This window comes from Pelodiscus sinensis, chromosome 1, assembly GCF_052426305.1.
Source record: "Pelodiscus sinensis isolate ZL-2025 chromosome 1, ASM5242630v1, whole genome shotgun sequence".
NCBI classification, from domain to species: Eukaryota; Metazoa; Chordata; order Testudines; family Trionychidae; genus Pelodiscus; species Pelodiscus sinensis.
Window position 1 is genome coordinate 87,479,515 of NC_143052.1, and position 27,084 is coordinate 87,506,598.

At 46.5% G+C, this 27,084-nt stretch overlaps 1 protein-coding gene across 13 annotated transcripts; it reads right to left on the reverse strand.

Moving 5' to 3' along the window:
* Nucleotides 1–456: 456 nt before the first annotated feature.
* Nucleotides 457–26,001, reverse strand: STRA8 (stimulated by retinoic acid 8). Of its 13 annotated transcripts, none has more exons than XM_025186039.3 (10): nucleotides 25,868–25,990; nucleotides 23,902–23,976; nucleotides 23,146–23,343; nucleotides 20,237–20,312; nucleotides 18,465–18,549; nucleotides 17,819–17,971; nucleotides 14,694–14,979; nucleotides 12,115–12,194; nucleotides 9,699–9,810; nucleotides 457–602 (listed from the first exon to the last, which is right to left on the reverse strand). In XM_025186039.3, the coding sequence occupies exons 3-10, from the start codon at nucleotides 23,335–23,337 to the stop codon at nucleotides 528–530; spliced, it is 1,059 nt and encodes a 352-aa protein (XP_025041824.2). In that variant the 5' UTR covers nucleotides 23,338–23,343; nucleotides 23,902–23,976; nucleotides 25,868–25,990; the 3' UTR covers nucleotides 457–527. The 13 variants fall into 13 exon arrangements, with proteins under 13 accessions (XP_025041824.2, XP_025041820.3, XP_075790536.2 ...); XM_025186035.3 differs by having other exon boundaries at nucleotides 25,872–25,928; XM_075934421.2 differs by lacking the exon at nucleotides 23,902–23,976 and having other exon boundaries at nucleotides 20,258–20,312; nucleotides 25,872–26,001.
* Between the last annotated feature and the right edge of the window lie 1,083 nt (nucleotides 26,002–27,084).

Below are 27,084 nucleotides of genomic sequence, written 5' to 3' on the forward strand. Positions count from 1 at the left end.
AGTAATCCCTTCTTGCCATAAACATTAATGAATATGAGAGACAATGACTAGCGGTCAAGTTGATATTCAGTATAGGTCAGTACAAATTAATCCTCTCCTTTTGTACACAACATGACTGTTTTTCTACACATGTAATACTTTTTTGATTTTGGAGTTGATCCTCTGTTTGTTAAAATGAGCGCTCTGACAAAAACCTTATTGCTGACGAAACGCACAACCCACTTTACAAAAACAAAACAAAACCCTAAACAAAACCAATCAAATAAAAACAGCTGCAAAACACAATCTCTTTTCTTTAAAACTTTATAAATATCTGCAACCTAAAAACATTTTAACATATAAATTACTTAACTGATGCACAAAAACACTGATGAGGGAATATACAGTAAACCAGTAACAAATCACATCAACACAGATTCTCCAGCCGTCCCCTGAAGCAGCTCACTGAGTCGGGGGCAGCATCTCGTCACGGGCCATGCATGTTAAGCAGAGCTCTGTATTGCTTTAGTTAAAGGAGACACCTGTATTTACAAATCTTCATCATCAAAAGTCTCCGTGCACCGCAGCATCACAGTCTCATAGTCAAACTGAAGAGCTTCTTCCTGGAAAACATAAGCAAGGTAACGGGAGAGACAGAAGCTGATTGTGGTTATTAGCAACCTGGTGATCTGGTCCTTACATACCCCGGCAAAGGGACAGTGAACACTCCCTCCCTCTGAGGCAGCCATTGACATGTCAGCTGAAGTCAGTGTGCTGTCTGAACTAAGACAGTCTCCCTGTGAAAGTGTGAGTTAGTCCAGTTCCAGCTGATGTCATGTAGACATTTGTCACTGAGTGCAATGGGTGCATGGTCACCTCTTAGATCCTTAATCTGTAGGGGGCTGAGTACATCCACAAGATACTGTGGGCAGGATTCACAAAGGGACTTAGGTGTTGTGACGCTTGCGGTCTCCCTGCCTAGTGTTTAGATGCCTACGCAATCACTGGAACAACATTGTGATCCGCAAATGCCTGTTAGGTGCCTAGGCTCATAAACACTGAATGGGGAGAGACAGGCACCTAAGAATGAGACTGACAGAGCTAGCATGCAAGCTACCTAAGCTAGCCAATGGGAGATACCAACCAGTTCTAAGCCCTGGCCCTCTTTCAAAGACAGATGCTAAGTCTGGGCTCCATGGAGCTCTGCTAGTGATCCCTACACTGGGGGAAGATAGACACTCAGGCTACGTCTACACTGGCAGCTTCTTGCGCAAGAACTCTTTTGCGGAAGAGTTCTTGTGCAAAAACTCTTCCACAAGAGAGCGTCTACACTGGCATGTGCTTTTGTGCAAGAGCATCCATGCCAGTGTAGACGCTCTCTTGTGCAAGAAAACTCTGATGGCCATTTTAACCATAGGGGCTTCTTGTGCAATAAATTCATGTTGCCTGTCTACACTGGCCTCTTGTGGAAGAGCTCTTGCACAAGAGGGCTTCTTCCTGAGAGGGAGCATCAGAGTTCTCGCGCAAGAAGCCCTGATTTTCTACAGTACAACGTCAGTTTACTTGCGCAAGAATGCGCGGCCAGTGTAGACAGGTGGCATGTTTTTGCGCAAGAGTGGCCGCTTTTGCGCAAGAATGCGCCAGTGTAGACACAGCCTCAGTGCAGGACCCAGTGGGGTGGAAGGAGGAACTGCTCCCTTCTAGACTTCAGCTTTTAGTGGCTAGGGTTCTCACCAGGGATGTGGGAGAGCCCCACTGCACACCCCAGCTCTGCCTGAGGGGAGAAGGGATTTACACAGGGATTGGCCGCTAGCCTATGGAACAGTCTGAGGAGGGTCTCCCTCAAGCTTTTCTGCTGGAGTTGTTGCACTTTGTTTAAATGCAGTGGTTATGGCAATCCCAGGCAAGGTGGCAATTCCCATTCAAATTCACTGTAGTGTGAGTGTGGAAAGGGCGGAGATGACTCCCAGAGCCTGATTAAGTACCCTGCCATCAGGATGGTCAATGTGCTCCCCCTGCCTGTTTTCTGTGAACTCGCCTGAGGCGCCTATCTGGTAGGTTTGCTCAGAAACTGTGTTCCAGATCGGCTCCCTGCCGGCGCCTTAGGCAGCCAAAAGTCCATTTTTCCCAGTTTGTGGATTCCTCTGGAGCCTGTATGTCCAGACTCCATGGTGAGGCAGTGGTGCTCAGGCAGTAGCCAGTGCTAAAGGTGGGGTTGCATGACCAATGGAAAGGGGAGAACAGTACAAATTGCTGTCTCTGAACTGCCATCTGTCCATAAATAAAGTATGGTTGCTGTATGCTCTGGATGGACGTATGGGTGATTGTCATGAATTGTTACTTGTGGATGAGATAACTGCTTATATAATGCGGACAGGCGACTGCAGTTTGTGTGGCATGAACTATGGATTTTTATTATGATCTGACTAAAGGCAGTGAGAAATTGTGTTTGAACACAACTTCTCAGTTGTACCATATCATGTCTTGTCTTTATTCTCTGAAATACATAATATGTGATGTGATGAAAATACACCTTAAAATAAAATAAAAAGTGTTCATTAAAACGGCAGTATTTTTTAAAAAAAAGCAAGCTATTGTCAGGCAGGCCAGCTACCATTACAACACTGTAACAACCCAACACCAAATCCGATGATAAAAAAATGCATAACACAAACAGGGTATGTCTACACTACAAAGTTAGTTCGAACTAACGGACGTTAGTTCGAACTAACTTTAATAGGTGCTACACTAGCGCTCCGCTAGTTCGAATTTGAATCGAACTAGCGGAGCGCTTAGTTCGAACTAGGTAAACCTCATTTTACGAGGACTAACGCCTAGTTCGAACTAGCTAGTTCGAACTAAGGGCTGTGTAGCCCTTTAGTTCGAACTAGTGGGAGGCTAGCCCTCCCCAGGTTTCCCTGGTGGCCACTCTGGCCAACACCAGGGAAACTCTATGCCCCCCTCCCGGCCCCGGACCCCTTAAAGGGGCACGGGCTGGCTACGGTGCCCGTGCCAGGTGCAAGCCTGCCAGCACCCAGCTAGCAGACCCTGTACCTGGCACGGCACAGAGCCACCCACCCGATGCCCCCCAGCCCACCCCCTCTTGCCGGGACCAGGCTGGCGGCTCCCGGGAGCTTGCCCTGGACCGCAAGAGGCGGGCACCTTCCTGGGCTAGTGCGGACATCGTGGACCTCGTCCACGATCTCCGCACTAGGCACAGGAAAGTGGCCGTCTAGGGCAGGAGAGCTGCCAGCCTGGCCACCCAGGACCAGGTGTGCATGAAAATCAAGGGGGTCCACTGAGACCCCCGACACTGAGCCCTGAGCTTACAATGGCCGTCCTGGGTCAGACCAAAGGTCCATCTAGCCCAGTAGCCTGTCTGCCAACAGCGGCCAACCCTAGGGACCCTGGAGGGGATGGACCGAAGACAATGACCAAGCCATTTGTCTCGTGCCATCCCTCTCCAGCCTTCCACAAACTTTGGGCATGGACACCACTCCTACCCTCTGGCTAATAGGACTCCATGGACCCAACCTCCATCACTTTATCTCACTTCCCTTTCAACTCTGTTCTAGTTGTAGCCTTCACAGCCTCCTGCAGCAAGGAGTTCCACAGGTTAACTATTTGCTTTGTCAAGAACAACTTTCTCTTACTAGTTTCAAGCCTGCTACCCATTCCTTTCCTTTGGTGTCCTCTAGTCCTTCTTTATGGGAACTCAGGAAGAACTTTTCTGAATGCACCCTCTCCACCCAACCCCTGCTTTTAGAGACCTCTATCCTGTCCCCCCTCCGTCTCCTCTTTTCTAAGCTGAACAGTCCCAGTCTCTGTAGCCTTTCTTCATCTGGGACCTGTTCCCAACCCCTGATCATGTTAGTTGCCCTCCCCTCTCCCAGCCTTTCTCTTCCCCTCTCCCACCTCCTTTTCCCAGTCTCCCCCAGTTTTTTTTCAATAAAGACAGAGTCAATGTTGGAAGAAACGTTATCTTTATTTTGTACATCAATAAGAAGGGGGGCTAAGGAAGGGTAAGTGGAAGGAGGTGAGGGAGGAATGGGGTACGAGCCCCCGATGGGGAGGACTGGGCTGGCTCTGCGGGCTTCTGGGGCAGCCTGCGGCAAGTGCAGCCGGGCTGATGGCCGAGTGGTGTGATGTGCCCAGTGTGGGCACTCAGGGCACTCCAAGCCAGAACTTCTTTGCAAGCGGGGCACCCCTTAGAACTGTGTGTCCGGGGTGGGGGTCGAGACCCTTTAAGCGCAGCCCTCGGCTAGCCTGAGACAGCATCTCCATGCTCTAAGTCCTCCTTTTATGCCCTGCCGGCACTGCTTCCGGCCATCCTTAAGCCCTGTTCAGAGTCCACTCAATGTGGACTTGCTAGTTCGAACTAGCAAAACGCTAGTTCGAACTAGTTTTTAGTTCTAGATGCGGTAGTTCGAACTAGCTTAGTTCGAATTAACTAATTCGAACTAAGTTAGTTCGAACTAGTGCTGTAGTGTAGACGTACCCACACTGAATACTGCAGAACAGTGAAAAGAGTGCAAACAAATGAAACGAGTGCAAAGAAATAAAACCCCTACTCCTGTTTGTCTCTGGCTGCCCATTCTCCTTTCTCTTTCTAGCTTGAATAGTTGCACTTGGTGCCACCGCACTGGGCTGGAGGACTGTAGGGAAGTGGAGGACTGCTGGAGGTACATCTGCCCTGCCCAACTAGCATTCAGTCCTGGCTTCATGGGCCACCCAACTCTGGTATTATCCAATGCATTCCTGGTCTGCAGGACATGGTACCCGGGAGGGAACTCAGGACGCAGTGTGGGTGGGGCAGGATTGGAGCCTGAAGTCTTGTGGCCATTAGTGTAAGCAACTTCTCACATAGGTCTTTCTGCTGCACTCCTCCTCCCTCAAGCGCTGTTCCTGCTCCACACACTGTGCTGCAAGCCTCTCCTTGTGCTCTGCAATCTGTTGCTGCCTTTCCATCTGCCGGGGATTCTTTCCCCTTTGGCAGCGCTGCTGCTTGCTGGTCCCATCCAGGATGTTCACTGTAAGCTCTTCATGGAAATGCTTCCTCTGTTCCCACTTGTGACTGTTCGAAATCCCAGGCGCCTACTAGACAGCGGCTGGGTGGTAGAGGTGGAAGGGCCTGAAATCAGCCACCACACACAGCGCACTTACCTCAGTACTTCTGAAAAGATTCAGAGTATCCACAGAAAAAGTGCCTGTGGCGTGTATCAAGGCCACAATTAATCCCACTGTAAAACTCAGCTCCAAAACATTCTCGGTGTCACGCTTTGGGTCCCCGAAGTTCCATGGCCACACCTCAGTCACAGAGTGAAAAGAGCACACACCCAATGGCAAGGTGTAATGTACATTTAAAAAAATGCAGGCCACTGTAGCCTGGGAGAGGGGGTTAAGCTGAAGGGGTATGTCTACACTACCACCCTAGTGGAACAAGGAGTACAGGTAGTTCGGAATAGGAAGCCTTTCTAGCTTCCTATTCCGAACTACCGTTACTCCTCGTGAAACGCGGGTCCGCACTAGCAGACATTTAAAAATGGCGGCGCCCGGCGAGATGCAAATGAAGCCCGGGAAAGTCAAATCCCGGGCTTCATTTGCAACTCCGGTTGCCTACATTACCACTCTAGTTCGAACTAGGGTGGTAGTGTAGACATACCCTAGATGTGGGGGTGCATTCCACCATTAGTGGGCAGAAACTGTTGCCCACAGCTTGTAATAAAAATTGCACTGAATTATAAGCCAGAAATCCCTCCTAATGGCATATTAGCAACAACAGACATGCAGCCAAACACTTACCAGGATCTGGGGCTACATTCTGCCTCTTCTGCCAGTTCTGCAGCAGGCTGCTGCTCCTCTGGGAGGGTCATCAAACAGCTTCTCTGAGTATGGACTCAGGACATGCACTGTCTGCTCTGGAGGCAAAACCTCCTCAGGGATTGATGCAACCACCAGTAATTTTGCTAGCTTGATCTGACACTTGCTGGTCCCCTCCAGTGCTACATGAGATGTGGGGGTCAAGGCTTCCATCAAGTACCCCGTCAAAGTCCTCGCTAAAGAGACAGGATGATGGGGAGTTCCCAGGAATCCCTGGCTTTCTGGTAGTCACTCGTCAGCCATTTGATCCACTCCCCACACTTCCATCTGAAGTCCACTGAATCCCAACACTGTCTGCTTATTTCTTGGTACATATGATCATTTCTGGTGTTCTTATTGAGGAGGGACATCCTGCTGGCCTCATACCACAAAGCTACCAGAAGCTGACTGTGGTCCTATGACCAGATAGCAGTGCACTTGTGTGACGGGGCAGCGGGGATAGCGAGCCCCAACCCCACACCCCGCACTAGGGCGCCGAGACACCTGAGCAGCTTTGCTGCGCCTGCTCCGCAGCGGCTGCTGACGCAGGCGGGGGCCGGGTGGCCGTGAGTGCAAGCCCCAGTCCCGCTCCCCGTACCAGGGGCACCGTAGAAAACGGCCGCCGGGACGCCCGAATGGCGCTACGGCACTAGCCCAGCGGCGGCTGCCGATGCAGGCGACTCCCCCCCCCCAGGGGCATGCGCCGGTGTCCCGGATCAAGGGCGCCAGGTTTAAAAGCCGGGCGGGCAGGACACAAAAAAGGGGGGGAGAGGAAGCTCCGGGGGGACGACCAACAGGCACCCGACAGGAACTGCGACGAGGTGACCGGACCGACAGCAGACCCAGGATGGGCAACCGAGAACCCCCGCAGCCAGAGTGGGTGAGTTCCCCCTCCCCCCGGCCACCCTGCCGAACCAGACTGAGACATATGGAGAAAGCAGCCCAGGATGGGGTCGGAAACCCCGGGGACCGGTGAGTTGCAGCCGTAGTCCCCCCGGTCGGGCAGCGCATCTCAGACGCACTCCCTTAGGGTCTTGGGCTGGGACCTGGAGAGAGGGCGGGCCCGGGTCCCCCTCCGCCCCGGCAGGGTACCGGAGGACTATTAAAGCGTGAGATAATGTAGCAGAATGGTCCCCTCCCCAAGAAAAGGGGCGGAAGCGTTACAACTTGACAAAGTACTTCTGGTTCACTGGCCACAAGTTATGCAGGAGATGGTTCATTCTCTTTGTACTTCAGTAATCAGAATAAAATGGAAGGATTAAATGCTGAGCAGCTGACCCTGAACCAGGGAAATGCTTCCATTCCCTGGGAGTTGACTGGCTAGTCTTGGGATAGAAAGGCTAGGCACATGGGATTGGCGGATTCCCAGGATGTGAGTTTGGCGGATTGGGGCCCTAAATGCATCCATGCTACACAATGGTGCAGTCTGGCTAGGTCTTGGGCCCACCCCTCTTCACAGATCTTAGGCCATGGATCCCGAGGGCTTGCTGGCCTGAAACAGACACATTTCTGTGCAGATAGATGGGAGGTACGGCTTGAGCTTCAGCTCCTACTATGGTGGAGACATAGCCATAGAAGATCTAGTTCCTCCTACCACACCAGTGCAAGATTCTGTGGACTGGAGGGGAGAGGGTTGGGAGAGGGGAAACATGTTTAAAGCTGACTTAGTGATATCTAGGAGCCCAAGTCCTATTTTTCAAAGTAACTTAAACATTTATGTTCCTACATCCCATTTACTTTCAATGTGACTTAAGCTCTAATGGCCGCGTTTCTCAAACTGTGGGTCCCGACCCCACTGGGGGTCGTGGTATCACAAAGTTTGAGAAACCTTGTCTTAAGGGATAAATGCTGAAAGATATTTAGGCACTTACATGGCATTCTAATGAATTTACAAATGTATCTAAGCAGGTCAGTCATTGGGTGTCTGTCAATTAACACAGTTTTGAAAATCTAAAATAATGTTTTATCTTATCTGCAGTTAAGCAACTCTTATAAGGGTTGCTGATTATAACTCTCAAACCAGCACCCCTGGAGAAATTATGTAATTGCATAACTGATCTCCCTGTTAGAAATATTTTCCTCCCACATAATCTAAACCTTCCCATTCTCCATTTTAGGCCTCCCCTTCTGCACTGTGTGCATAGGTCTTTCCATTCTTCTGCCTGCTTCTCTCACAAGCATTTTTTCAGGTGAGGTGCCATAGCAGCAGGGTTCCCTCCAAATAGGGTGGCAGCACAGCTTCACAGGTGATTAATCAGCCCCACCCAGAGGCTCAGGGCTCCCTGCAGGGCTTTGACTGACTGGGTGGGGCTGATTAATCGCCTGTGGAGCTGGCTGCCGCTTAGAGGGAATACTGCAGAGCAAGACGGAGAACCAGACCAGAAACTTGCCAAGAGCAGCTGCATTTGATGTGTGTATATAGTCACAGTCATACATTATTTGATTTGTATATCCCTTGAGAGAAGAGTGGAAGCAGCACTAATTCATTTACACTGGCCAGCAATAAAACCAGTCAGCTGAACAGTACAGTTCTTGTCCCGCAGTCAGATGTAAAGGTGACCATAGGCTGTATTTTTTGGACAGCTACACGTTGCGCCTCCTGATTACAGTCATATCTGCCACCCCGCCTTTGTTGCATGCCATGAGCCTTAAGGACACTAGTCATCTGTCCTGGGTGTTTTGTGACATCAGCACTGTCCAATTTCCTGAGCTAAGGGAGAGTTTGCAGGAGCTACAAATGCTTGGGACAGGGTAGAGTGTCTGTGTCTGTGTCTGCTGGGATGTGAACCTGCATCTCTGCTCTCAAAGCAAGAATCCTGCAGGTTGTATTTTACCATGTAGAATTATTCCCTAGGGGTGCGGTGCTGCAATTATCTACATTAAATCAGATACCATGGGAAATTTGCCTGTTGAGATTTCTCCTTGGTTTCCCTTCTAATTATCTGCCAGCTGACAACCTGGTATTCTTGAGGAATGAAACTGCCCAGCATTATCTTGAGATGTATGCCAGCTGGATTATGAAATTTCAGCCAACCTCATGCAAGTTAATCCATAGCGTCCTCTGATGCCACAAAACTTTTTGCCTCTCTCATTTTGCTTGTTCTTCATGACCTAAATGTTTTACTACCTCTTCCCACCCTCCACAGTCTGGGTGCAGTGAGACAGAATTGTGTCAAAAATCATTCACGCTCTAATAGCACTGTGTTGAGGAATAGCAAGGGAGAGCACAGTGTGATCACCTGATGCAAGACGACAAATACTGTGCTTCTTTATTCTCCCACAAGCTACATGCAACAAAGAAAATACCTATTTTGGTCACACCTATTTCTTCTGTCCCCTCCTTCCTCATCTTTTAGATCATGGATGAACAAGTGACAGAAAGCAAGAAGCAGAAGTTGCAGCAACTACTATCAGAGAGGCACAGCGAAGGTTGATCACAAGCAAACAGGATTAGCTTTGGATTTCCTTGGGCCTCCACATCCCATGCAAGTTCTACAGCTCAGGGGTTGACCCAATTTTCTATCTACTACTGGAATGCGAGGGGGAAGAAACAACCTGCAACCTGAATGACTTTCTGTCCACCTGCTAGACAGCTCCAATTATAACAGTGATGTTTTCCAGAGTTAAATTTGGCCCCCATGGCTTTTATAGTATGTAAAATAAAACAACTGAACCTTGCCTGCTAAATGGTGAGTCCATTAATCTCTGGAATGGATGGAATTAAAAAAATAATGAAGCCTAAGATTCCAGTTTGGATGATCCTGGGAAACATGAGCAAAGGTACATCAAACGGAAATCCCAATCTGGTATTCAGAGGAATATGCTGCCTCACATATAACAAGCACTTTGGCAAGGCCTACCTGGGGAACCTGTGTGTTAGCAAAGAAAAGGCCCTTTAGGAAACCAGTGATCTGCAAGTAGAGCCGGTGGTTATCCTCTGCATTTTCTGAGATGCAGCCGGTGAACACGGAGCTGAAAAACAGAAACAGAAGTTAAAATACATTTCCCGTCCCGAATCTCCTCCTGCTCACTTCTTCTCCTTTTGATTTATTTACAAACCTTAATCATTATTTTCAAGATGAATAAAATAACTCAGCAATGGGGGGTGGGGAGACTTTACACAATAAATGATACCAATAGGGAAACATGATGCAAGAAACAATGATCAAAGCAAAGAAACTCAAGAGATATGTGGTGGATGTAATCATAGTGTTCCAGGAGAAAAACATATGCCAATTATAATACAAAGCGATTGTTCTATTTAACTGGCAGCCTGAAAGTTTTATAACATTACCTTGCCCAAATAAACCCTTTTATTTCTTATATTAGGTTTCTGAGTGAATGAGACACCTTTCTATGGTCCTAAAACTTGACCGAGAATATCAACTATCAGCAGCCACACTGTGGGCAAGTGTTAGGCAACTTCCCTGACAGGTTCTGCCAGTCTTGGACTGGCTTCCAGGCCTTCACTTTCTTCTGGGCTCCCACAGAGCTCTGCAAAGGCACACAGCATAGCTTTTTTATTCTGGATCAGAGGTGCTTGAAGACATAGTCTGGCAATAAAGAGTCCATTGCCCTAATATAGGAGCAGGCTAGGCAACATGTGTAGATGGGACACTAATTCATTGTGTCTAAATGCGTCTCCTAATTTTTAAAAAATCAATTACTTGTTCAACTGGTACATACTTAATTCAATTTTATTATATATCCGAGTGTGTTTTGGTTAACAATCTAAAGGGACCTATTCTTATTTACACTGTTCAAGCAATGTGAAATGCAATTTTAGTTTTCATGAGAATCATGCCTCACATGTTAAAGGACCTTCTAACTTGGATAATTGCTTTACTAACTTGCAAGGAGAGAAAATCCCACCCAAGACATAACCTGCAAGAAGAGTACTTAGAGCTGAGTCCTCACATGTATTTCCTATTAAGAAACACAGTCCTTGCTAGGGCTCCTGGCTAATATTAAGGCTGGGACCACTCTTGTATCTGACATGTCCTCTCTTGATGGACTACAAACAGCTCTTGCACAGGAAAAACTTGATGTAATAGGCCTTTCCTGTCTCTGATGTTGCTATTTAGGTGAAACTACATTTCTGCTCTGTAAGCTATTTGTTATGTCACCCACATAATTAAAAGAGTGAAGGAGAGTATGTCTTAGAAGACTATTTTTGTTCCACTGAAAGAGAACACAGTTCAAAATTAGCTAACTTATCCAGAGAACACCTGATCTTTCTAAACCTTGTGAGGGGGAACAACAGGAATCCAATGTTATGATAGCCAGGAAGACTACAAATGCTGATGAAGAAAAGCCAAAACATTCTATGTCTGGTACTAATGGAACAAAAAACAGGACTATGTAGCACTTTAAAGACTAACAAGATGGTTTAATGGGTGATGAGCTTTCATGGGCTAGACCCACTTCCTCAGATCAAGTGAAGTCTTAAAAGGCCTTTGAAGCAGGATGCTTGAGACATTGAGACAATGTCCTTTCTGGTTGAAATGGCAAGAAACTGTTTTTTCTTTGTGATCCTGTCTGATATCTGCTTTGTGGGCATTGATCCTTTGGCGAAGTGTCTGAGACGTTTGTTGTCTCAACGACTTGATTACCTGCATCCTGCTTCAAAGGCCTTTTAAGACTTCACTTGAAAGAGAATCCTCTGAACTGTCATTCATGCTTAAATTCGACACTTTACACTCAAGTTTGAATAAAGACGCTAATTATCTTACCCATTACAAAGATAGCTTCCCCAATTATCACCTCTAATATCATTAGCTCACAGACATTTACCTCCCCCCATCCCCTTCTGTTCTGAAATTTGATTTGTCCTTTTCGTATGTGTTCATTTTTTTAAATTGTATCCTTTGGTATATATGGTTGTGACAATTTTCTTCCACTATTTGATCTGAGGAAGTGGGTCTGGCCCACGAAAGCTCATCACCTAATAAACCATCTTGTTAGTCTTTAAAGTGCTACATAGTCCTGTTTTTTGTTTCAGCTACCAGACTAACACGGCTACATTTCTATCACTATGGTACTAATGGGACATTGTTGAAATTATCAGAGAGGGTACTTTCCAGTCCATTGTAAAATGTCTTTTAATCGCAAGCTTACCAATTCTTACACCTTAACAAATGGTATGATCATGAGAAAATTGCTGCAAATATGTGTGTTCAACAGGCTTAAGGGATGAGGACAAAAATATGGAAGCTGCCTTATTAACGTACACCAAAAGATGAGGATGCTGGCTACCAGACTGGTGTTTATAATTACCTTGGACTGGACATCGTTTGTTGAGTCTCATTTCCATCAAGGAAACCAGCAGCAACATCAAATGCATCTTCAAATAGTATCTATCAAAGAAAATATTTTAGAACTCAAAACTGTCAGCCACTGAACACTGTTACTGAGTCTATAATAGTTCTCAATGATTAAGTCTTTATAATCTAGGAAGTCCTTTTTCCCCTTTCAGAGGTGTGCTTATGTGTTACATTGGACCATTAATATATTGTAAAAGTAGAAATAAATTACTTTTATTTACACACAGAGGGTCCTGCCATGAGGGCAGGGGACTGGACTCAAAATGACCTCTCGAGGTCCCTTCCAGTTGTAGTGTTAATTGATACACATTGTGGCCATCAGTTCCATCTGGACTGTTAAGTTTCCTTGAACTGGATTTAGGCCAATGGTTTCCAAATACCTCAGTGAAAAGGAAGGATTATACAAGTACTTCCCAGTCTATTTTGCTAACGGTTACTGATGTGTTCAGACAAAGATCTCAGTTGTATCGGCCAATGCCCACACGATCTCATTTAACTGTGTGCTCCAGCTTGCCGTGAAGCCTGAATTGCTCCACATTCCAACACTGCATTGTTGAATCCCGTTAGTTCATTCAACCACCCTGCTATGTTCACTGTTACTCCTGGTACATGTAACCCTTCAATACAATTTTGTAAATAGGCCAGTCACATGAATAGCCTACCTTCCTAATAAATGCGGGATTTATTGCTGTAATGCACTTATGCTTTAAGGGTAAACACTTCTAAACCACCACTAAAATTTACTCAAACTTTTTGTGAGCAGCTCAGCACTCAAACAGCAATTCAACAAATGTTTAGAATCAATTACCTTCTGCTTACTCTCTCTAAAAGGCATTCCAGCCATCACATGGTCACTGACTTCCCATCTCAGCTGAGCCCCCTCCCCACCTCTCATGCGCTGAACTAGCAGTTTCAGATGCACAATTGATTATTACTGGAGTGGGGAAGCTGGCCTATGAAAAACCTGAAGATTTGGGAGCTGCTCTTAAGGTTCAGCATAGATGTATTCCAAAAAGGACTTTGTGCGGGGAAAGTCACAATTATCTTTATGCCCCTATGAAAGACATGAACATTTTCTGCAGGATCTTTGGGATTCATTTTTTGTATCTTTGTGGGCTAGGGACTGTATATAATTTTATGGGGGTGGTTGACCATAGCCTTTCCAACTAGGAATGGTGTGGGTGATAAGGCAAATTCTCTCAGGCCTCCGGAGAAGTACCACCACTCAGAGACCCCCCCCCACACTTGTTCTAAGGGGATTCTCCAGAGGCAGCCAAAGAATGGACTTTTGGATATACAGGCCAAGTTTAAACTGACTCCGATCCAGCAAATGCACAGCACTTTCGGTCCAAGTGTGTCCCCAGTTCTTTCTGGGAAGGCTGGAAGGACTTTGGCCTACTGAGGCACTACAGGACAAGAAAAGCTTGAAGTATGCATATAGAAATGTTTACTGTTTTCATATTAATTTTGCTTTAATTCTTTCCACTTAAGAGTCAATGTTTTTGCGGGAAAAAGATGCATGTGGTAACGCGTAGCAATGGGGCATTACGCTGTTTACAGCCTCTGAAGAGAAACCTGAGCCCTGATGCTGGCCTGGTTTTGGTTTGTCTGGCTTTGTGGGAATAACACAGAGCAGGGAGGGAGCTGTGCAGCATGGGACACCCCCAGCCAGGAGGAGAGAGATGTGGCTCTCCACCCAAGAGAGGTAAGTGGCTCAGGATCAGGGATGCTACAGTGCGTGGGTGGGTGGGGCTCAAACCCACCATCCTGAGGCTGGTGCCTTATCCATTAAGCCACAGGCCAGGGCTAACCCTCCCCAAACAGCCCAGTGTGGCTCCACCCCCAGATCTGCTCTGGCTTCCTGCTTTTCCTGCTGCCTGGAGCTAGGGTGGCCTGCTGCTGGGACTTGGAGCTGCTGGGGCCTGTGCCCACACCACCTAGCACTCTAGGGTTGGGGGGTGGGGCAGTGCTGCACGCCTGGTGCTTCAGTGCTAGTGCTGCACCACTCAATAGGCACTCTGGGGCTAGGGATGCTTGGGCAGCCTGGCGCTCTGGTAAGAGAGGGGAGGGACCTCAGGCAGGAGGAGTGGAGCAGGGGACTAGCCTCTCCCAATGGTTGGTTCATGCACTGCCCATGAGTGTGCATTCTTGTTAAATGACAGAGGGTGAATACAGGTGCAGTTGCCCTGAACTGTGATACCTCTCTCCCTTTCATCATTTCCTATAAACAGACTCCTCTCTTCACGGCAGATTAGCAGTGCTGCTGCCATTGAAAGTCCAGTGCACTTACATCTTAGTCTTAGCAAAAAGGAAAGACTAGCAGCCACAGGAGAGCAATGTTAGGGATCTGCTAAGGAGTAAAGAGAATTCAATGTACTGCCATGCTGTTAATGATGTTCACTTTTGCTGCTTATGGAAAGGTTTAATTAAAGTATTGTGCTCCCCTTTAAGAGCCGCACACTCAATGTAGCTAGCAACTTTTGTGAGGTTTGGAATTTCTGAACTAGGAACCTAATAGTAATTGTCACCTACCTCCTCTGGCGTGGATACCAATGAGCCACTGGCTTCCTGACTATTAGCTCTGCTGTTCCTCACGCTGCCTTCAGTGCAAGCGGGTTCAGGGCAGGCTGCCTTGGGATCAGGGAGTAAATTTTGCCTCTGACTGCAGTACTGCAAGACGCTGTCTCTCCTTTCCTCTGGTAGATCCTGCCACAGGTGAGAAACAGCTGTGGAGACCACAGGCAGAGTGACCTCTTCAGTGCACACAATTCCATTCTCAACCAGCAGGTCCACGGTCTGTTTATAAAAATACAGGTACCTGTAACAAGAGGAAGGGAGGCAACTTTTACAAACAGCTCATGGTGGAGTAGCCTCGTGTTAGACCAGTGAACGACTGGGGAATAGGTTCTACTTTGACCAATGCTGCTGACTCACAGTGGGACCTTGCACAAAGACTATAGTTAATACAGGGGGCGCTGGAAGTGCCACTTGTTATTAAGCCTGCCCAACATTCACTAGTATAAGACTCTTTATTCAGTTGCTGCTTGCTTTGCAAAACTTTAACAGTTTGGACTGAAATTTTTCATCCTGAGTGTGTGCCCCAAGCTGAATTGTTTTGGAAAATTTCAGCCAAAACAATGTATCTGTTTCCAAGATCAATGCTGTTTGGCCCATATTAAAAAAATGCTAGCAACTCTTTTCTTCTTAACTCTAGTGCCCCTGTGCTTTGCAGCAGGGATGTGAAATTTGGCAAGGTCTGGCCTTTGCCATATCTGTGAAAATAAGTCCAAACGTGGCTATCTGGAAAGAAATATGGATCTTACGCTAAAAGGGGTTTTTGCGCAAAAAGGAAATATCCACACTGCTTGTTTTTGAGCAAAAACCCCTTGTGCAAATGAAGCATGACAAAATGCTAATCAACATTTGCATACTCTCTGCCAGCAAAAACCGGCAGTGTAGACAAAGCCTCAGGGTAAATTAGAGCTAAATAGCAGCACAGAACACTGAGAGCCAGGACTGTTGGCTGTAAACAAACTTTATGGGACCAAAAGTAACTTAGCCACTTATCATGGATGTGGCCATCTGGCTAACTAAAATCATGCCAGACCACGGATGTTGCCGGACGAGAGAGAGTGCCAGAGTAGAGAGGTTTAGCCTGTAGAATGAAAGCGGCAAAAGTCTGCCACCTGCTGGCTCAACTGCATTCCCATTTTTAGGAAACTACTAGAAGACTTATCCTGCACCATCCAGCTCCTTTAGGGTGTGTGTGTGTGTGTGTGTGCAGGAGTCAGGGAAGGGCCTTGGGGATGTGGGAGGGGGCAGGGCAGCAGGCTGGGCACAGGACTCAAGGAGGGAGATTGAGGAAGGACTGGGGCGGGGGCTGGGTATGTGGGGGGCACGAGAGTGAGCACGGGGGGGCTGAGAAGGGGCTCAGGCCCATCCAGTTGCAGCCAAGGTTGGGGGTGGGGGGGCTACGTACCTGGTCTGAAGGCAGGCAAGCTGGTAAGCCCATCTCTCTTGCTGATGAGGCTACCCCCAGTGGTCACTCTGCATATAGCCCTTGCCTGTGGGCGCGCTGCCCCCAGTGGCCATTCTAGGTATCACGTCTCTCCTCTCTATGCCCCTCCCTTTTGCATTCCTTCTCTGTGCCCCCTCCTTTTTCATGTTCTAGAAAACAGTCTCATTCCTGGCACTTCCCGTTTTTCTGGTGCAGACAAACCCAGACTTTGATTTAAATGTACGATAAGTGGAAACTGCATGTCAAATTTGGTGGTCCTAACTCTTATTGTTTTGGAGAAGCTCTTGAACAGACTCACAGACCTTTCTAAAATATAGAGACAGACTAGCACATTTATCCAGTGTTGCTCAGGTCCTTAAGCATGGTGTCAGGGCAGTAGGCTCAGGGTGCAGGGGCTGAAGAAGTCAGGGTTTGGAGATGAGGAGGGGCTCTGGGCAGGGGATTGGGTGTGTGTGTGTGTGTATGGAAGTGAATGGGGAGGGTGTGGGGAGGCAAAGCCATCCCACCACCCCACCCAAAATCTGTACCAGGGCTGCTTGCTTTCCCCCTTCTTGTACCTGTCAGGGAGTGAGAGCAAAGTGAGCACTTTGTCTATCAAATCCCTCCTGCATCTCAGCCAGAACAAGGAGTGCAGCAAATTGCACTATTCCCTCGCTTCCTGTCGAAGAGAATAATTAGCAATGGTGCTTCAGCCTCCTCTCACCCTCGCTAAAGGTCACCTAGGCAGTGGGAGGCTTGAAGCTGGGGTAGTCACAGACTGGGGGAGGGTGACTATTTAGGACAGGCATGTCCAAAGTCCAGCCCGCGGGCCAATTGCGGCCCGTGTTCCGGTTTAATACGGCCCCCGCTTCCTCCCCCTCTCCTGGCTCCCAGGCGCTCTTTTGAACTGGCGCGCCCAGCGCGCCGCTTCCGGCCGCGCCGCCGCCGCCCATGGCCTCCGCGGTCCTAGAGCCCCGTGAGGCCGGCGTGCCCTGCGCTCTCCGCCCGCCTCCGACCCCGCGGACCCCCCGCCTTGGGGCTGAGAGTGCGGGGACGGCCCTCACGCATGTTCACTTCTTCAAATCTGGCCCTCTTTGAAAAAAGTTTGGACACCCCTGGTTTAGGAGGAGATCTTGAACAGATAGACAGACTCTCTCAAACATATAGATTATCAGCAACAATAGAAAATCTTACAAAAAGACCCCAAAACATCATGACAGCAGGGAGGATTGCAGAAGGCTAGAGAATCAAAGAGGAGCTGACACTTATACGGATAATAAGAATGATCGTAAGTAAAGTTAACATCTTTGAAGAGACCCTAACCCTCCTGCTTCACACTAGCACACTGACATACCTGAAAGAACATTACATCTCTTTCCTGAGGATGGGGAACCCTCAGAGATTTTCAAAGTTCTGTGAAGCAGAGAGCTGCTCTATGGCCAGTATTCAGGCTCACAGTTACAGCCAGGCATAAGGGAATTACTGAAGAGTCATGGAAGATACTCAGTCCCCCACTAGTGGGAGCTGAAATTGATGCCTCTGCTGGTCTGGGCATCCAGGGACCCAACGTCAGACTCCAGGAAAGCTACATGATATGCAACAACTGTATGGGTTGTCACACATGAAGACTATGACAATACTACACACTTAATACTCCTACCGTTCAAACTCCATCATTTCAGGAGACGAAGTGGCTGGGGACTGGATAAGTCTTGGCTTCCCATCCTCTTCCATTGAGTTTTTTTCAAATTCTTGAATCACATACCAGACTGTGGAGCTACTCTCATTCAAGGCATCTGAAGGGGATGCAGTACTGGCAGGAAAACATGGAACAAAGCCAAACGCATGACTTCCCAACCAAGTTAAAACTGTCCTTGCCAGGACCATTCTGGAGGCCCAGCGATTCTTTTAGAACAAGTGTTTTTGTTGTTGTTGTTTTTTGTTTTGCTTTGCTGGGGCTAATGAAAGTGCCTCAGTGAAGATGTAAGGGTTTAATTTTTTTATTTCAATTATTTTTTTCAGTCTGAAAGTGCCAGGTAAAACTTCTTCATCTCAATCTGTGTATTTCCTTCCCTCACAGGGACAGACAGTCACTGTGCTGTAATATTTGCAGTATTTTGATAGACAAATGCCATTCTATTTAGACTAGTGTTTTTGATGGAAAGACAGTCTCGCTGGGGGAGTGGATGCATACACACGTATGGTGACAGTGCCTAGCATAATTAGGCCTTGATGGGACCTCCAGTTACTACTGTCACTTCAGATGCAAATGCAAAGTACTATAATTTCTTGCTCTGAGTCCTTACCTGTGATCGCTGAAGTACATCTTGACATATTCCTCCCTGACTTCCTCCAAGCTGGATGGGTTTCCATCCTCCAGATTGAAGGACTCTGTAGTCAGCAGAAAGATAACTATCAGAGACTGGGGCATTTGGCATCCCATTTACCACCGTCAGTCCCAGTCAAACAGAGTAAGGATGACAACTGACTTGTAGAGTTTTTGATTAGACAAAATAGACATTCTTCCCATCCCATAACATGACCAACTATATCAACAGTTTATGGGCACTGGTTGTGCAGGACACAAAGTCACTGATATCTGCAAAACGCTGGCCTTGGGTCAGTGAACTGGTAACTTTGATTTTCCGTAATAACAGCTAGGGAACCAAAGTCCATATGACTACTAGTCAATACAAAATGCTGCAGTTATTTTCTTTCTTTGAAGTTTTGATATTTCAGGCTTTGGGGAGTCTCTCTGACACCGTTTAACACATTAAAAATATGTTCACTGGCTTTAAATCATCATCATGGAGTTTAAATCTCTACCACTGAAAACAGTGAATGTGTTTTATTTTTAGTTCTGATTCCCAGATCCTCAGTCAGGTGAAAAGGCAAGGAAATAGGACGGGGAGACTGCAGAAGCAGCATGTTCTGCCCCAGTAGAGGAAGTACCTCCACTGCTCAATAGCAACTGCTCCAGCTGATTAAAGGGTATGTGACAGGTACTGAAGGGAGTCACATCACACTGTCTTCATCCAGAAGAAAAGAATGTATTTGTTTTAAAGTGTTAGGGTAGGCTAATGGAAAAATACATATGCAGGATCCAACAGAAAACAGAACAAAAACCCAAATAAATCCACCACTGTCTCATACATTTCCTTCGAAGTAACTTCTTAGCTAAAATTTCTCACTTCCTACAGGTTTGTAGGAAAATTCTGAATGGGATTTCTGTCCCCCTCTTGCCTTATCTTTTACCCCAGACTAAATTCTCTCAGTGCCCTCCAGTCCAAACCTGGAGCTCAACTATGTTTGTGAATCAAGAAGTTGTATGCTCAAGACCAGGTTGTATGTTGAACTGTGCACCTATGCAGAGGAGATAAGGGAAGAACCTCCCTTTGACTCTTTCATTAATAAGCTATACAGACACTCCCCGACTTACAAATACACCATCGTATGACCATCCGTACTTATGACCAACCTCCCATTAACCCCATTATAATATTTTCGAGTTGAGAATCATGTACATCAAGCTTTTCGAACAGCGCGGGCAGTGCGTCTAAGGGCATTTCTGACTTACGACCAAATCGAGTTAAAACCAGGTGTTCGGAACGTAACCTGTTCGTAATTCAGGGACTGCCTGTATTTTAGGTGCACAGAAGTAAGAAGGGTCTCTATGTTGCTACTAGTCCCTGAAAATGTGGGTGAGGAGTGGGCACAGCTCTTCAATACACTGACCAGTGCAGATGATCCAGCAAGAAATTGAGTGGGATGGGAGGGAAAGGAAGGAAAAGCCTTAATTTGCTGCTGATGTAGGCCAGCAACGTTTGAATCTGTCCTCTCTAACCCATCAGATCAAAGAGGAAGCAGGGAGGAAACTGGTGAGATTCAGAGGGGTATCTTTGAAGCATAATGCTTCCTTGGGCTATTCCTGGGTGATATACGCTATCTCTTGCTTAGCCTAAAGGCACCATCTTCCCTTGAATAATGGCTCAGTCACCTGGCTAGCTGTCCCTACTTAACAAGTACATTAAAGGCAGGCCCAGGAAAACGATTTCAGGTATATATTTCCATACAGTACCTTTCATCTTCAGCAACGTACCCAAAGTCTGCTCCAGCTCCTGGATATAATTTTTAGCCTTACGCAAAACCTGACACTAAAAACAAAGAGAAAACAGAACCAATCCCCTTGTGTTCTGATTAGGAATGTTAAGTAGTGTTTAATTAGCTAATCCGGTAGTCCATGGAATTTCCATCAACTACTCGATTAGTCAGTAAGTGGTGACACTTGCTACCCCCGCTGCAGCGCTGTAGTTTAAATGTAGTAGGAGCCTGCCTCTTACTACATTTAAAAGGCAGAGCCGAAAGGGAACCCTGCTTGTGCCGGTCCCCTGCTGAGCCTCTGCCTCCCCTACTCCTGCCAGCGGAGATGGTGCTGGGAGGAACCAGCATTTAAGACGGTTCCCCATCAGTACCGGCTCCTGTTCCCCCACCTTCCTGCCTCTGATACAGGGGCAGCGGGGAAGGAGGGGAGTGAGTAGTTGAGTAGTGACTCGACTAGTAGTTTACAACCCTAGTTCTGATGGGATTGACATTTTAACATGGCCAAAGTGTTTTTTACATTGTTTCCTTTTGGCTAAATAGCTATCTCCATGTCCCTCTAAGAGGCCCACTACACTGATGACTGTGAAAAAAGGGAAGAAACCAGAGATCAGGGCAAATACAAATGAATATTTTAATTTACATGCTGTACCTATTCACATACAGATTTGGGGTTTATTCTGATCATTCTCTACAGTCAGCAATTACTTTTTGGAATTCCTTCCTTTTGGGATTGTTTGCTCTTTGACACAAATCTATAAAATATCATGTACAACAATTATGTGATATTATTAGTATTATTATTATTATTAATAACTAAATTAATAATGAACAATACACTATAATTGGGTATGTCTACACTACCCCGCTAGTTCGAACTAGCGGGGGTAATGTAGTCATCCGCACTTGCAAATGAAGCCCGGGATTTGAATTTCCCGGGCTTCATTTGCATGAAGCCGGCCGGCGCCATTTTTAAATGCCGGCTAGTTCGGACCCCGTGCCGCGCGGCTACACGCGGCACGGACTAGCAAGTTCGGATTAGGAAGCCTAATCCGAACTAGCTAGTCCGTGCCGCGTGTAGCCGCGCGGCACGGGGTCCGAACTAGCCGGCATTTAAAAATGGCGCCGGCCGGCTTCATGCAAATGAAGCCCGGGAAATTCAAATCCCGGGCTTCATTTGCAAGTGCAGATGACTACATTACCCCCGCTAGTTCGAACTAGCGGGGTAGGGTAGACATACCCATTGATACTATTTTAAAAGCTATATGGCTTCTTATTAGATGTTTTCTGTTTTTGGTATTTTCTGACTGTAGGTGCATTTTTTTCCTGATCATTTCCAGTGGGAACTGTGGAGAAGACCTCGTTAGCCAAATTTGGATCTGTTATATTGATGTAAAGCTGGAGTAACTTAACTGTTTCCAATGCAATTAGTCCAGGCTTAGACCAGTATAAATGAGAGCAGAATTTGTCCACCTGTGACTACACACACTGAAGCTACACAAAAGGCTTAAATGTTTATATTGTTAAAGAGAACATCCATAATTACTTTAGAGATATTTTTTGTAGAAGATGTACATTCAGTACTTCAGGGCATACGTCAATCACTGACTGACAAAAATTAGGAAAGATCTTCCTCAGTTCACAGGCCTTTGAAGAAATCCAGTTCTTCTTGACGCAAAGGGATCATAGCTGTGATGTGATTCTTCCAACGATAGCAGTGTAAAGCTGGGAAAACTCAATGGGACTCACCAAAGTTCTAACAGGGTGTCAGAAGTCCTTCATTCCAAGCAATAGTAAATGAAAGTTAAAGTCTTGTTCGACAAAACACACAGTCATGTTTGGGATTTGGCTTCTGAGACCACCATGATTTTTAGCTTGAGCTGTGTCTCTGTTAGAACTTAACAAGCAGAGCTGTTGCCTCATGCTATTTTACAGTTAAAGGATCCAATTAGATGACATCCTTAAATGAAACAAAATACAGGACTATGTAGCACTTTAAAGACTAACAAGATGGTTTATTAGATGATCTTGTTAGTCTTTAAAGTGCTACATAGTCCTGTATTTTGTTTCAGCTACACCAGACTAACACGGCTACATCTCTATCACTATCCTTAAATGACAATGTTTTCACCTCTTAAGCACACCTTCCATCTAAGAATTGTAAAGCTCTCTGGAATGACATACCTCAGTGAGATATGCATTACCACCCCCATTTTGCAAAGAAGGAAACTGAAGCACACATAACCTACATGATTTATCAGAGGGAATCAGTGGCAGAGTTACGTACAGAACCCAAGACTCTTGACACCCTTTACTGGTTCTGGACCAAGGTAACACTCTTTCTCCTTGGTAGCACTTTAATACCAAATTAGCGCCCTTTTCACTTTTTTATATAGTATCTTTTGCTTACACATTTTCTAAAACTCAGGAAATGTTACTGTTTGATTTTTTTTTATTTTTACTTACTTTCCCCGTTTTCTTCCCCTCCTCTTTATAAGTCAACTCATGAGGTTGAATGAATTACTTCCACCCTAGAAGAACCCACTAGTTCTGATTTCACAGCTTTATGTCAAGGATGCAATTTAAACAAGGCATTCCTTGACAAGCGTCCAAAATTCTGCAATTTTGTAGAAGCTCAAAATCTACAAATTGGAGGAAAGTCATATGATAAACTCATGGCTGTAAGGCACGTAAGCCTTCTTGTTCTGGTGGCAATATTTGTGCAAATAAAAGACACTCATTGAAAGCTGCACATGATAAAATTACATTACTTACATATTACATATTTGAACTCCAAAAGATATTGTGATCAGAACTATGAATCTGGTTAGGTACACTTTGCCTTTGCAAACACATATCCCAAAAACAAATACAGTTTTTCTTCCATACCTTTGATGCTGAATTGTTGGACTGAGAATAAACAGTTTCCCGCAGGTTGTTGAAGAGTCCTGCCAGTGTAGCCCGGTGTCGTGCCTGAGATAAGCGTCTTCTTGCCACCTGGGGCTCCAAATCTTGCAGATGTGTAAGGAACCCAGGAGTTACCCTGACACATGGGCTGCTACAGTCACCAGATGTCTCCATCAAAAGCTGCAATGGAATGGTTACATTTTACTAAACAAATAAATAGCATTTCAAAATAGAGTGAGTCTACAGTATGCGTGATGGGCAGATGAACAAGTAAAATTGAGACAACTGTTGAAGCAGAACAATCCAGCTCATTTCCAGCAGGTTATGAAGGAAATGTTAAATCACTTTCTGTTTTCCCTATGAAAGCAAACTAACAATATGTACTATAACTTGATCTACTATTAGTGGTGGGCTAGATGTGCACTGCAGTTTGAAACACACGAAATTAAAGCAGATGGGGCAGTTATTTCTTGCGCAATGATGTGGTTAATCAATGTGCTGAGTGCTCCAAATTCCCACTGAAATCACTAGATGGCACTGTTCTTTGTGACATTTTCAGCCAAGTGGGAATTCACAGTAAATTATGTTAGATGGGGATAGGTGAATAAGCAATAGAAGCAGACCTTCTAAAGTCACCTAAATTCCCTTTTCAGTTAAATGCTAGTAGTGAAGAAAAAAGGAAAATACTTACAGAAATTACATTTAACAGAAACAGAAATTACTTTTTTATAGTGTTACCTGCTTTTTTAAGGGCCCAAACTGCCATTGAATACACTGGGAAAACACCCATTGTGAGTTGGAACAGATCAGATGCTGGTAAAATAGTATAGTTAAAATTGAATTAGGGTGGTCAAAATAGTACTGACACCTAGGAAATTATATTTTAAGGTAATTGTTGGTTTCCCTATGGCATAAATATCAGATATATTGATTTTGTACTGTACTATAGAACGGTATCCATGATTTACTGTATCAATTTACTATTTGTGGTGTAAAAATCTGTATGACTTTCTCAATAATGGCAAATGCCAGAGAAATAAAATTTGAACGTGTAATAAATATTAAAACTTCACAATTTCTTTTCCATACATTATTGATGGCCTTTACACGAGGATTTAGACACAGAAATAAGCATAGTAATAGAAATGTAGCCGTGTTAGTCTGGTGTAGCTGAAGCAAAATACAGGACTATGTAGCACTTTAAAGACTAACAAGATGGTTTATTAGATGATGAGCTTTCGTGGGCCAGACCCACTTCCTCAGATCAAATAGTGGAAGAAAATAGTCACAACCATATATACCAAAGGATACAATTAAAAAAAATGAACACATATGAAAAGGACAAATCACATTTCAGAACAGGAGGGCGATGCGGGGGGGGGGGGGGGGGAAGGAAGGAAGGTAAGTGTCTGTGAATTAATTAATTAAGGTAATTCACAGACACTTACCTACCTTCCTTCCCCCCCCCCCCCCCCCCCCGCATCGCCCTCCTGTTCTGAAATGTGATTTGTCCTTTTCATATGTGTTCATTTTTTTTAATTGTATTCTTTGGTATATATGGTTGTGACTATTTTCTTCCACTATTTGATCTGAGGAAGTGGGTCTGGCCCACCAAAGCTCATCACCTAATAAACCATCTTGTTAGTCTTTAAAGTGCTACATAGTCCTGTATTTTGCTTCAAATAAGCATACTGAGGGCATAACACTATCTCCAGAAAAAGTCTGAAAAAGCTTGCTGAAAATACCCCAGAAGCATGAAGTAGGTAATTTCATATGGCTCAATCCCACAATCTACACATGCAAAGCTACTATACTATTGGAAGTCACTGGAAGATTTCCCTCTCAAAATACTGCCAGACTGTATAAATAGCATCCTTTCTGAGCAGACTGTCAAGTATCAACTGCATCACATTTTCATATCCCTACATGTTCTGTTCCTAAAAAAAACTCCTTCCATCTTTCACAATAATTTAAAATACTAGCAAAACAAATTATGTATATTGTAATTTTAAAATTTCCATTGATTCAGGGGAAACTGGCTTGCCCTCACATTTCACTGAAATGTTTGGATGAAGATACTAATTAGAATGTTGCTGACATTTTTGTTATTATCGCTCAAATGAGAGAGATTATTAATATTTATTTATTATTATTAATGGTCCCAGAAGTTCTATAATGGAACGAGAAAAAAAAAAGATCAAACAGAGTTATCACTTTTAAAAGCCTGAATTCGTCCTTCAGATCACTACAGAAAGAGACATTGTAAAGAATCATAGAAGAATTCATTAAAGTCTGACTTTCATATTATTTAAAATCATATAAACACAGATTAAGAGACCCGTTAGGCATCAGCAGCAACTTCTGCACCTTCAGAGCCCTGGCTCCCCTCCTCTATGACCTTTGTCCTTCCTTTCTGAGTCCTGCCCCACTGCGTATATAGATTTTGGCTTTCCCCCCATTTCTGTGGCTCTGGTCCTTTCCATGAACCTGCCCCCCTTTCCCCGTGGCTCAGTCCTTTCCTATGGGGCTCGCTACCCCGTCAGGATGAGCTCTGTTCCCCTTTTCTGTAGCTCCCCTTTCTAGGAGCTCGATCCCTTCCCTTTGAGCTCTGCCCCCCTTGCTACAGGCGCTGCCCCCTTTTGGGGAGCTCTACCCCTTCCCTGTTAACTCTGCTCCCCATTTCTATCCAGCTCTCTTCAATTACAGACAGTCCTCGAGGGGCTGGAGGCCTCTGGCGTCTCTGCGGAGCATCCCTCCGGCCCGACTGGCTCTAGCCCGCCCGTTCCCACGGCCCAGCCCCTGCCGCAGCTCCCCCAAAACAGCTCGCGTGTGCTGCCGCCACCGCCCAGCAACATCGCCGCACGTGGCAGGGAGCCAATCACAGCTCAGGGGGAGCCTCCAAAGGCCAATAGGAGAGCGCCGGGGACGGGCGGGAGAACGTTGGCGCTGTAGCCACTGCCTGAGAAGGCAACAAAAGCGCGGGAAAGGGCCGGGTGGTGGTAGGAGGAAGAGGTGCAGGGCGGGGGCAGGGCAGCGAGGAGCGGTGGGGTGACCCTGTAGGGCTGGGGGCGCCTCCCTCCATGCGGCGGTGCACATCGCTGCACTTGTGCACTCAGGGCTGTACGAGTGTGAACTGGGCGAGGAGATTGAACACCCACGTGCTCCTATGTGCGGTATCAAAAGCCCCCTTCTGCCTTTCACGGGCATCCCAAGAATTAAAGGGCTGGTGCCTTATCCCTTCTTTCTGAGGGACCCGGTGTTCCGCCGAAGTGTGTGGCCGATGCCAGGGGAAGCCCAGGCTCCCTCCCACTGACAGTCACACTGCGATCTTGCTGGGCTCCGGAGCGGGGTGCGGAACTCGCAATGAGCGCAGCAGGGAGTAGCGTGTTTTAAGACAGTGCGGTCTGCGAACACAGCCCTGCAAAGCCCGGCATGCAGCGTGGGAGCCCGCGGTGAGCCATGGGGAGCACGGCACGCCGGGCGCTGTAGTCTCTGCTAGTGACAGGGCCGGGAGGAGTTTGGAAAAGGAGGCCGCTCAGCTCCTGTCATTTTGCATCCTCTGTTCCGCAAGGCCCGGCAGGTGCCGAGTTTCTAAGCGCACCCGCCTGGCTTTGCGCTTTGGATACTGGAGTCGATGAACACGGGGCGGGTGCGCTTTAGTGAGCGGCATCCTCCTATCGTCAACGAGGCAGGAGCCGCGCTGCTGGAGGCAGCGAAGTGGCTCCGAGCACCGTGTGAATTCGGCCCGGCGAGACGGGCGCAGAGCAAGGGCCGATGTAGCGCGCGGTTGTGTCCGGGGCCGGATTTCAGCAGGAATCAACCACGCAGGGCAGCGGGCAGGGGACCGGTCCCGCCCCGCGCCCCCTGCGGGGGGAGGCAGCCAGGGGTGAGTTAGGGGGCGGGGCGCAGCGGGCGGGGGCG

Excerpts from the sequence above, each read along its gene's own strand:
- STRA8 (XM_014574975.4), bottom strand. The coding sequence starts at position 23,337 with ATGGAGACATCTGGTGACTGTAGCAGCCCATGTGTCAGGGTAACTCCT. Across the intron at positions 17,972-18,464 it reads ATGTACTTCAGCGATCACAG|TACTGCATCCCCTTCAGATG; the intron begins GTAAGGACTCAG and ends TTTTCCTGCCAG. Across the intron at positions 12,195-14,693 it reads TGGTATCCACGCCAGAGGAG|ATACTATTTGAAGATGCATT; the intron begins GTAGGTGACAAT and ends TTTCTTTGATAG.